The sequence below is a fragment of the Herpailurus yagouaroundi genome, unplaced genomic scaffold (genome assembly GCF_014898765.1).
Source record: "Herpailurus yagouaroundi ecotype Mexico unplaced genomic scaffold, PumYag 183, whole genome shotgun sequence".
NCBI lineage: Eukaryota > Metazoa > Chordata > Mammalia > Carnivora > Felidae > Herpailurus > Herpailurus yagouaroundi.
This window is the reverse complement of record NW_024412414.1, coordinates 5,074,872-5,086,147: the sequence shown is the minus strand read 5'-3', so window position 1 is coordinate 5,086,147 and position 11,276 is coordinate 5,074,872. Positions and strand designations below refer to the sequence as shown.

At 46.0% G+C, this 11,276-nt stretch overlaps 2 protein-coding genes across 2 annotated transcripts in view; both read left to right on the top strand.

Moving 5' to 3' along the window:
• OGG1 (8-oxoguanine DNA glycosylase) overlaps positions 1–3,372 on the top strand; it is a 44,778-nt gene extending 41,406 nt beyond the window's left edge. Inside the window, exon 9 of the transcript XR_005795652.1 lies at positions 3,258–3,372. The gene's annotated coding sequence lies outside the window, so the exon portion shown is untranslated. The remainder of the gene's footprint in view (positions 1–3,257) is intronic.
• ARPC4 (actin related protein 2/3 complex subunit 4) lies at positions 92–10,248 on the top strand. Its single transcript, XM_040492063.1, has 6 exons — positions 92–283; positions 3,258–3,376; positions 4,587–4,698; positions 5,900–5,995; positions 6,962–7,132; positions 9,287–10,248. Exons 1-6 carry the CDS (start codon positions 281–283, stop codon positions 9,290–9,292), a joined length of 507 nt encoding a protein of 168 aa, XP_040347997.1. The 5' UTR covers positions 92–280; the 3' UTR covers positions 9,293–10,248.
• The last annotated feature ends 1,028 nt before the right edge of the window (positions 10,249–11,276 follow it).

Here is an 11,276-nt window from a genome sequence, read left to right as displayed (position 1 = left end):
ACGACAAGAAGGCCAAAGTCACAAGCGAGAGCTACACTCATAACGGGATAGGCTTGAGTATTGATCTGAAGCTTCAGGAGTCTAAAAATACCGAGGCAGTCCTAGCGGAGAAACTTCAAAAGGACCAAGTGCTCCTAGGCTCCCCCTTCTCCGCTCGGAGCATAGATGGTACCTTCCGGAAGTCCGGGCGGAGACTGAGGTTGCGCGTCTCGCGAAAGGGCTGGCGTCGCGGGGCTGGCCACTTCCGCACTTCCGCTTTCCGGCCCAGCCAGCGCCCGCGATGGTGAGAGAGCCGGGCCCCGGGCCAGGGACCCCCCGCTGTTTTGCCTCAAAGCTCTGGGTCTGGGGGAGATGCGGTTTTGCAACGGAGAGGCCCGGAGCCGAGGGATGCTGTGGGGTGTGGGGGCGCGATGAGGCTGGGAGAAAGAGGGCGGGGCGGGAGCCAAAGTGAGGAAGGGGCGAGCGGGGGACGCTCTCGTAAGATGCAGGCCTTGCAGCTTCATGGTCTGGCTTTTGATGCAGGTGGGGAATTGTGAGGCATGGAGGACGCCGGAAGTGGGGCTGGTGATAGCGCCTCGAAGACACGTAGTAGGCCTCACTGCCCACAGTAGGGGAGCTGAGGCATAGAGTAGGGTCACCTCCTCACCTAGAATAGAACTTCACTAAATACACTGTCCTGTTCTCTCCTGCCTGCTTGACCCACAGTTTCTCAAAGGAAGTGTCTACACTTCCGTATCCCACTCTTCTCCTTATCCCCTGCTTTGCTTCTATCTCACCGAAGTATCTCTTATGCTGTCGCCACCCAGACCTCTTCCTGGTCAGAACTCAACCCGTGTTAGCCTTACCGTAGTCCGTGAGCTCTGATACTACTGATCCCTCCCTTCCTGGAAATCCTCCCCTTTGATAAATGTGGGTGTTCCTGGGAGTTGAGACTGGCTCACCACCTTCCTCTTTACATTTTTCCTAGTGGTACCTATCTAGTTTCTTGGCTTTGGTGACCTTGTGTGTTCTGGTGACTCTTGAATCTGCCTTCCTCGCTCTCTTTTAAGGTTTGCCTGGAAATCTTGATAACACGTTCATAGTAGACCTCCAGATCAAGACCCATTTTTTCTCCTAAACTTGCTTTTCTTTCTGTGGTGCTGTGGCTTTGTGTCTTCTTACCTCAGCTAGAAACCTGGATTTTCTCAAAGTCAGCTTTATTGAGTTATTACATGAGAATACGTTTTATTTGTACAAGGGCAGGTGTCATGAGCCTTGCCCCTTAAAAATTATCCTTTTTAGATTTATCACTTTTGACAAACACGATCATGTAAGTACTGCGATCAAGACAGCAGAATGTTTCCTCAAAAAACTCCCTCACGTCCCTCTGTTATCAGTCCTATCTTCTCATTCCAGCACTGATTTTTTTTTTTCTCCTATAGTATTCTTTTTCCATATTGTCATATAAAAGGAATTCTTCAGTGTGTGGGCTTTTTAATGTGATTTCTTAACATAGTGCACTTGAGATTCATCAATGTTCCGTGTATCAGGAATCTTTCCTATACTATTTTTTGCTGAGTAGTGTTTCCTCAAATGGGTGAACCATGGTTTGGTGGGAGGTGCTTTTTGATTCCGTTATCCTCTACATCTTATGTCAGTCCAACTCTTGTGAGGACTCTCTGCTTGTCCTATCCACCGCCCCAGTCCAGGTTCTCATCACTGCTCCTTGAATAACCCTCTTTGCCTTTTGTCTCACTTCCCTCTCCAGTCCATTCTCTGCAGAGCCCCCATGCAACTGTAGTCATGTAACTTCCTCCTCAGAAAGCCCCAACAGTTCCTTACTACCTAAAAGAAAGGCTAAGCTCAACAGTCTGGCATTTGAAATTAGCCATGAATCTCTAGGCTACCATTGCAGCCTCATCTGCTGAACCTAAAATGCTTCCCCTAGGGGCACCTGGGTGACTTAGTAGGTTAAGCATCTCTTGATCTCAGCTTAGGTCTTGATCTTAGGGTTGTAAGTTCAAGCACCACGTTGGGCTTCATGCTGGGCCTAAAGCCTACTTAGTTAAAAAGGAAAAAAATGCTTCCTGTATACAGCAACACTGTACTCATCGCTACTTCTGGAACTCTTAATGCCCTTTTGTGTTATTTTAACCTTGTTTATGCTATTTCCATAATATTGTTTAGAAAAGGGGTAGCACTGCATTTGTTAGGTACTGAGCAAGGTGCAAGGAATATAGATTTCAGTAAAGGAGACCAGGAAGCTTAAAGTCTAGTGAAGAAGAAATCACCTTATTAAATAAGTATAAAAGATGTCTCATTGTAGATTACAATAAATGCTATCAAGAGGGAAGTCACGAAAGGCCTCTGTAAAGAAGGAAGAGGCCTTCCCTAAATAAGCCAAGATCTAAGGGCTGACTTAGGTCGAGAGGGGGAAAAAAGCCTGCAGGTAGATGGATCAGCCTGTGTAAAGCCCTGAGATGAGAAAGAACTTAGTTAATAATAAGAAACTGAAGATAGGCCAGTGTAGGTAGAAGCTGATCCCTCTAATGGGAATGTCCTTAGTCTACTTTTCCTTGTTGTAAAATCATTCTGATCCTATTTTCATCTTCACGTCCAAACCAGTTTCTTCTGGAAATGTAATTTGTAAGTCTAATTATGTCACATTTCATCCTCCTTTATATCATAGTCACTTTTTCTGTCTCCTCTACCCAGTGGAGCTATTTAAAGGTAGAGATTGTCTTTATGTTTTATTTTTTCCCCCACCCTTAAAGGTAGAGGTGGTCTTTAAATTCTTAGCATCTGGATCAGTGCCTGGCGCACAGTAAACATCCATTGTTGGCTCAAAAGATTGAGAATAGTCCTTCACCTGCATGCCTCTCGACCAGAGTTTCTCAACCTCAGCACTGTTTGGAGTTGAATAATTCTTTTTTGTGCATTGTAGGATGTTTAGCAGTATGCCTGGTCTCTACTCATTGCCAGTAGCTCTCCCACTCCACCCCCAGTCCTGTCAGTGAAAAATGTCCTGACATTGCTGAATGTCTCCTGGCAAGAAAAATGGTTCCCTGTTGAGAACCACTGCTCTAGACTTAGAATGAAATGCACCTTGAAGGCTTACTCTGTTTGGTTCACGTGGTCTGAAAGGCAGGTACTGTCAGTACCGTCTGGCTCCTTTGTAGCTAGTGTGGGGCGGTGCGGGGTGGGGGGGGGGGGGGGGGGCAGTGGGCAGTGGGTTTGCAGAAACAGACTCTGATCCTCCCTTTGGTTTTTTCTTACAGACTGCCACTCTCCGCCCCTACCTGAGTGCCGTGCGGGCCACGCTGCAGGCTGCCCTCTGCCTGGAGAATTTCTCCTCCCAGGTTGTGGAACGACACAACAAGCCCGAGGTGGAAGTCAGGTAGGGCAGAGAAAGGTCAGGGTGGGGATGATGGACTCAGCCCCAGAGATGGCAGTTGTCTGGAGGCTACCACAAAGTCGCATCCTGGAGTTGGAGACAGCTACACTTCTGCAGTTCACTTATTTTGTCTTGTTGCCAGATGAACAATGGTTCCCAATTCACAGTTCGGAAAATAGGGTCAGTGGGTTGGCAGGACAAAACCCAGGGGAGAAACTCCTCTGGAACCAAGATTGCTTGGCACAAGGTGTGAGTTCTCAGAGTGGGGCTGTTGGTCAAGTATCTCCTGTGGCATTACTGAACCCAGTTTAAGGAGAGGGTGGAGAATTTTGTTATCCAAGTTCCCATCTCCATTCTTTTGTAATTTAAAGTTCAAGGGCTGTGTTTCCCTGCCTCCCTGGACTCATCATTTATTTCAGATATTCCGTATTTTGGGTTATTTTCTCTTATCTGATTTATGTTTTATTAAATATTCTGTTTCCCTTTAAAGTTTAATCTGAGACATAACTGAGATAAGCAGTGTTACCACACCAAGTTGAAATGAATTGAATTTAAAAATACTGAAAAGATATTAGCATGCGTCATGTTGTTTTACTTAAAATATGTTTTCCACTAGGCATTTTAATTGCCAGTACACATAACTGTAGATTCAGAGGCATCAAAATGGGAACTGAGCTGAGAGGGGTCTTGATGCCAAATAAGTGAATCATTCGTGAATTGATAAAGGAGACCAAACTGTGTTTTGTTTTTAGCTTGCCCTTTTATCCCTAAGGCAGCCTCTCTCTTCTCATTCCCTAAATGGTGTATGGGTTTGCCTGTAGTTATTAAAATAAGAGCTGTCGTTTGTAAAGCTCCTACCATGTGCCCCGCACTCTGTTAGACAATTGACCCTTTTTGATCTCTCTCAATCCTCGCCAGTGAAATAGGAATCAGTCATTTACAGATGAGGAAATTGAGATTCCAACAGGGTAACTTGTCCAAGGAAAGTAACAGAGGAGACTGGATTTCAAAACCTTTTCGCCCTGACTCCAGAGCCTTGCTCCTTCTGTTGGAGAACACGCTCGCTGGCCCCCATCTTGGAGCACCCCTACTTGTGAGTCTCCTCTTCCTTGGACTCTATGGTCTCAGATAGAAATTCCAGGTCCTGCTGTGGGGTCTCCCTGAGCATTCTGTTCCTCTATAGTACAGAGGCCTCTGTGACATTGTGTTTCAGGAGTAGCAAAGAGCTCCTATTGCAACCTGTGACCATCAGCAGGAATGAGAAGGAAAAGGTTCTGATTGAGGGCTCCATCAACTCTGTCCGGGTCAGCATTGCTGTGAAACAGGTGAGCTCACCACTGAGCCCCTGCCTCCTTAGGAGGCCAGGGATCCTCATCTGAGAGAGCTGTGCTAGATTCAAGGTGCAAAGAAACCCAGGCTCTATTTTCTTGACTGTACCTAGGGAATGATTTGCCAAATTCAGCAGGTCAGTAGAGTAGACAGAACAACCCTGTCTTCTAGGCCTTGCTCTGGATTACAAGTCAGGAAACATAGCAGCCAAGGTCATTGACAGTTTAGTGTGAAGTCAAGAATCATTTATAAGAAAGGGAGAATAAGTCCAGTTCAGAAAAATAAATAGTACCAGTATCAATTTAATAGCTATAACCTCTGAAAAACAGATTTAGGATAAAGAACAAAGTGTAATTTCTTACGTTTTCTCAGGTGATGTTTCACAAGTGTGTGATATTCCTATCACCCTTATAATTATTGCCATATTTATGTATCATCTGGCCAGTTATTTGTTTAATGGATTTCCTTAAATTGACTTACTTTTCTTTATTTAAATTTGTTTGAAAACGAAACTTCGTGCTGTAGTAGAAAAGCAACATCGCTTGACAAGAAGTGGGAACTCCAAAAAAATAAGTTCATTGAAAGAAAACAAAGCTGTTATTTAGACTAGATACTTTTGCCTACAGAAAACTCTGTCCTTGGGGGCCTGCTCTGTTAAAAAGGGAGATTAACAAGTGTTGGGAGGTGTTCAGGGCATACCAGCACCTAGTTGCAAAATTCTTCCATTAGAAATAATGAGAATTCAGCAGAGAAAAACTTTGGGGAGTTTTTGATGTTCATTGCTATTAAAGTGGAGATCACCTAAATTTATTTCTGATAGCCCCACATGGTATATGTCATAGACTTTGGAAAATGCAGCACTGGTGAATTGGGCAGGTGAGGAAGAGTCTGCTCAGAATGTAGGTATGAATTCTGGAAGGAGCGGATAAAAACCTCAGGTTTGCCAGAATTACCTCTCTGGAATGGGCGAAAGTGAGACTGTGATAATGCCCCGTTAAGCTGAAGACGCTCTAATGTTATAGACATTCAGTTGGCAACCAGGTGCTCCACAATTCAGGCAGTGTTTGCTCCCAATGGCAAACCCCACTGCTTGCAGCAAGCCTAGGAGAAATTGAGGTCAAAAGATCAGGGCTACAGGTTTCTGTTAGCCTAGGATGTCAGATTTAGGGAGACCTGTTTATCCTTCACTCTTACTAGGCTGATGAGATCGAGAAGATTTTATGCCATAAGTTCATGCGCTTCATGATGATGCGAGCAGAGAACTTCTTTATCCTTCGAAGGAAGCCAGTGGAGGTGAGACTGTATGACCCACATGTTCATAATACCCAAGGTTCTTCCACCAAGTCTGCTGTCACTGGCCAGGGATTGTTCACAGAACCTGGATTGCTTCTCCAACTGTAGGACAAGCGCTCCCTGAGTTGAGAGTGGGCCTTCATTTTGGCTGGAGTGGGAGTAAGAGGGATTAGAAGCTTAAGAGAAGTTGGGCCCACCTCAACCATGGGAAAGGCAAAAAATATGAGATGCATTGCTCATCTTCCTAGAGCCTTAATGGCAGAAAGGGCACGATGAATCAAATCCTTTCTGAGCTCTGCCACCACTAAATCATTGTCTCTCAAGGCCACAGTTGACATTGGCTCACGTTGTTGCCTGACTTTGTACTTGAGTACTTTCCACAGATTCTGTGCCAAATCAACTTAAAATATCTCCAGTGACTGAGCAGCTACCATGCAGAGCCACATGTACCATCAGATGTGTTGGCCAACCTCATCCTCATCCTGAGCTAAAATCTCTCTTCCTAAAAAAATAAATAAAAATAAAAAAAATAAAATGTCTCTTCCTGCTCCTAGATCTAATCTCTGTGGCCACCCAGAACAAATAAGATTGCTCCTCCACACACAACCAATCCCATCCTTATCCCATAGTGTCTCTTCTCTCTGGTTGATTAGATTCTTCTGTTAGAAGATTTCAAGTTCCTTCATTCTCCCATGACTCATTCTGCATGCAGCTGTTTGTATCACAAACAGCTTTCCAGGGGGTGCCTGACACAAAATTCTCACCTGGGGTCCGTTCCTTGGACCCAGCATAGATACCCTAGCAGAGCAGGTCGGCTGCTGCCTGAAGGACATGTGACTTGGGAGAAGATTGCAGCCAGTAGGAAGCATATAGCTGAGTGACCTTAGAGGACATGGTCAACTAAGTGCCCTGGAAAGCTAATTCTCTCCTGTTTTTTCTCTTCTTCCTACTGTCTTCCTTCCCCAGGGATATGACATCAGTTTTCTGATCACCAACTTCCACACAGAGCAGATGTACAAACACAAGTTGGTGGACTTTGTGATCCACTTCATGGAAGAGATCGACAAGGAAATCAGTGAGATGAAGCTGTCGGTCAATGCTCGTGCACGCATCGTGGCTGAGGAGTTCCTCAAGAATGTAAGTGGGAGGACTTACTGGTGTCCCTACAGAGGGAGGAGGTGCCATGGGTTGAGAACTTAGAATCTGGCAGTAAAGTGGTGCCAGCAGTTTGTATTTCCTGAGGCCTCTAGGACCTTCCGGTGGGTGGCACGTCAGCCAGGTGCCTTGGGGCTGGAGGACCTGAGGGTCATCTTTGTGAGCTGCAGGGCATTTTCTGTATGTGAGTGTCTCCAGGACACCTCTCTTAGTCTCTCATGGAGATTTAGATGCTCCTTTGTACATCTCAAAATGTACACAGTCCTTCTCTGTATCTAGTTCAAACCCCAGGTGAGGCAAGTTAAATCCACATGGGAATTTTCCAGGAATATAGGGCAGTTCATCATAGTGTAATTCCACTTCTCAGACAGACTTAAATATTTTTCTTCAGTGTCTGTTTCTCAGGCTTGTAGTCATGATTACTTTCATGGCTTCAGTCCTCCAGATCCCTCTTTCATTTGTTTGTGTCTTCCTAACTAACTGAAAGGACAACAGTCCTCTGAAGAGGAGGAATTGTTTACACTGAGGAGCTGATGACACAGTTGCTCTAATTTAGATATTCAAGATATCCTGCCTTTTTTTTTCTTCTTCCAACCAGTCTTTGGTTTGTTGACATGTTCTGCTCAGAGTCAACTATGATCCCTAGATGGTAGATTAAGGGTTTACTCCTGGCAGTGCATACAGATCCAGCCCAGAAGGAATTCAGATTCCTAAAAATGGAAATTACGCCTGCTTCCCCTGGGCTTTAATTATACGGAGGGCAGCCAGTGTACAAAGTAGCTGCCCTGTGCATGCAGAGCAGTGTGCTTGTTCAGATCACACAGACTTTGTGTGAGTCCGGCCTTGCTGCCTACTTGGGCATGTTCCTGAACCTCTCAACAAAGCCTCAGTTAACTCAGCTGTGAAATGAGACTGTTAATACGTACTTTTCAGTATGGTTGAGCATTAAATGAGGAAGTATATACAGAGCAGATCACCTGGTTCACAGTAAGCTTTCCAAGTATTGTAGCACCAGAGTTTTATGGCAAATGCACCAGGAGGCCTTTAGGTTCAACTACGAAAGAAAATAGTTCTTGTCCCGATTTATTATTTGGCTTATTCATTCAAGAGTCATTTAATCATAATAATTGCATTTCTGTTGTTTAATCCCTGAAACAATCTTTGAGTCAGGTGTCATCCCTATTTTATAGATGAGTGAACTGGGCTTTGGAAGTCAAATCACCTATCCAGGACCCTCAGCTAGTAAGATGAGAAACCAGGACTTGGAGCTTGGTTTTCAGATTCAAAAATCAAAGATAGTACCATGGCACTTGGCAGGGGTCACATACTCAAGTGCATGCATGGGTCAGGCAGGTAATAATGTGTGTGAGTGAAGTGGGCTATTGGGAACCTGGTAAGCATATGTCTTCTCTGAAGAGGACCGCTACCACAGAGCTCCTGTTCATTATGGTTTCATCTTCTAGCTTGTCAAAAGAATCCCCAAGTCTGGATTTGTATGCAACATCTTGCATATTTTCAAGGTTGTAAACTAATTCCTATCTTTTAAAAATACTTTATGGGCCAGACATTGCTCATTATTGGGCTGGGTTCAGTTTGTGGGCCAATTGGACCACAGCTTCTGGTCTGTAAAATGTCCAGGGCAGTTCTGGGTACCATGAAGGATACCTGAGGTCAGAAAACATTTCAAGGGCCTGTTATGGTTGGAGATCCACCCAGAGCTTGGCACTAAGTACCAGATCCTGGGTCCTTCTACTCTGCTCTTCTGGCCCCGAGTCCTCAAGCGCTTGCATTTAGGCCTCTCATCTCTAAAGAAGGCAACCTCAGTTCACCAAGTGAGGCACTGTGACAGCTTTATAGCAGCCTCCATGACAGGGCTAAGGGGAGCTGGGGAAAAGCCCACCTCACCCTTAATTTCTCTGCCGTGTTTAGTGCTGGGTTTAAGGCTAGTGCCCTGAAGGTCACTGCTGAAGGCTGACTGAATTAGAGCACGTCCCCAAGGTGTCCTGGGACCCAGCCCTTTCCCCCAGAAATCTGAGCACAGTGGCAGCTCTCAGATCAGCCCACCTCCCCAGAGCAGGCCTGCCAAGATACATACTGTAATAACCACCATTCACTGCCTCTTGGTTCTCTTGACAGTTTTAAACCATCTGGCTGGATCTTGAGGCCTTCCCCCTCAGACTCCCCCGTGTCTCTGCAAAGGCATCCTGGAGTTACTCCCTAGAGCGGCGGCGGAGGCAGCAGCAGCAAGCAGCAGCGGCAGAGCGGGGGAGCTGGGTCGGGGTGGGCATTAGATGCGGGAGGTGGGTGGTGTGCTTGCTAGCTGGGCAACAAAGCAGCAGTGGACCTGCCCCAAGGCCACAGGTGCCTGGTCAGGCTGGCTTCTGATGTTCAGTCCCCTGGACTGGGACAGATTTTTTTTAACGTCTTGAAACTTAAATTCTGTGCTTGTAGGAGACTGAAACCTTTTTGTCTTTTTTTTTTTTTTTTTTTTTTTTTTAAACAAACAACCTCCACCTCCAGTGGCTGTGACTGGTCCCAGTGATTGTACCATATTGGTCGCTGTGGGTCTGGGCGGGCCTGGAGCCAGAAGGCGACTATTGTCTCCCTTTCCCAATCACCCCCTCCCCAAGCCCCAGGTGGGGAGGGAGGGAGAGAGGGAAGGAGGAAGGTTTCAGACTCCAGTTCTTTCCCTTGCTGTCTTATTCCTGAGCCTCCTTCGTCCCAGTAGAAGTTGTGGGGACCCTCTGCCAGCTTTCTGAGCTCTACCTGAAAATGGCCACCCAGCACTGGTTGAGGACAAGGGCTGAACTGGTGGCCACCAGCCATGTCCAGGAGCTGGACCCTGAAAGCCAGGTACCTCTGGCCATAGGGGCCACTTTGTGCCCTCCCAGTTGAGAGGGGCCACTGTTTCGCCTTGTCTGTCAGTGCAGTGCCTGTGCTAGAGGTGGAGAGGTGAGTCCTCCAGAGCTTCCTGAGCTGGGGCTTTCCTGCCTGCTCTGGCTCCTCTGCTCCCACGCTCGCTGTACCTTTTCTTATTCTGGTGGATCCCCCCTGCTCCCCTGATTAAAGTCTCTTCTTGCCCCTTTGGGGCTGCATGAGGTCTGTGCACTGTGTGTATGAAAGGAGGGGAGGTGGGGCATTTTCTTCCCAAGACCACATAGCTGGTACTTAGGCCTGGGGGTCCCCATCGGAGGTAGTCTCCTGATTGGCCGACATTATGTTGTGCCAAGGGCCCGCACCCAGAGACCCCATTATAGTCCAAGCACCACTCATTTCTGAAACTGCTCTCTGCCTATACAGAGCTTTGGTCCTTTTCATATAAAGAGCTCAGTTGGGCTAAAAGGTAACCTCAGAGAGATAATAATTCCATTTTATGACTAAGGAAACCAAGGTTCCTTGAGATGTAGCAGCTTGCCCAAATCTCCCAGCTAGTGAGCAAGAGGGTAGACTTCAAATCCAAGGCTTCTGCCTCTATCTGTAATCACTAGCCACGTGTGGCTGTTTAACTTACTACAATTAGGTAAAGCTTTAAATTCACTTCCTCAGTCCCACCAGAGACATTTCAGGGGCTCAATAACTACAAACGACTACTTCCTACCATGTCAGAGAGTACATGCGTGACATTTCCATTGTTGGAGAAAGTTCTATCGGACAGCACTAGACTTTGGTGACTGCTTGAAGTTAAGAAACAACAACAAACACTTGTGTTTGAGTCCTGACTCTCAAGACTGAATTTGTGTGAGTTCTATTTATTCTGTGCTTCAGTTTCTTAATCTATAAAGTGGAGATAATGTAAACAATCTGACACAGTACTTTTCAAATAGGCACTAAATAAACGATAGCTGATCATTCCACCAGCACAGTATCTAAACTGATAATTTTCATTGTGCTAGGCATGGAGGTGGTGGGGGAGAGACCTTATGCCTGTTCGAGAGAGTTGGGGGATGGGTAGTGAGAACTAAGTGTGTAAATTGGTGTATTGAAGTGTTTTCATATTCACAAATCTGGCAGTCTACAGTGGGTGTATTTATGGAAGGGGAGGAGGTTTGGGAAAAGTTTCAGAAGGGTTAGCGTTTGAGCTGAGCTTTCAAAAGAGTTTCTTCCAAATCACCAAAGAAGTCTTGAG

What these genes read in the sequence shown, in the direction of transcription:
- ARPC4 (XM_040492063.1), top strand. An exon ending in AAGCCCGAGGTGGAAGTCAG is followed by an intron (nt 3,377 to 4,586) that starts GTAGGGCAGAGA and finishes ATTGTGTTTCAG; the next exon opens with GAGTAGCAAAGAGCTCCTAT. An exon ending in TCAGCATTGCTGTGAAACAG is followed by an intron (nt 4,699 to 5,899) that starts GTGAGCTCACCA and finishes CACTCTTACTAG; the next exon opens with GCTGATGAGATCGAGAAGAT.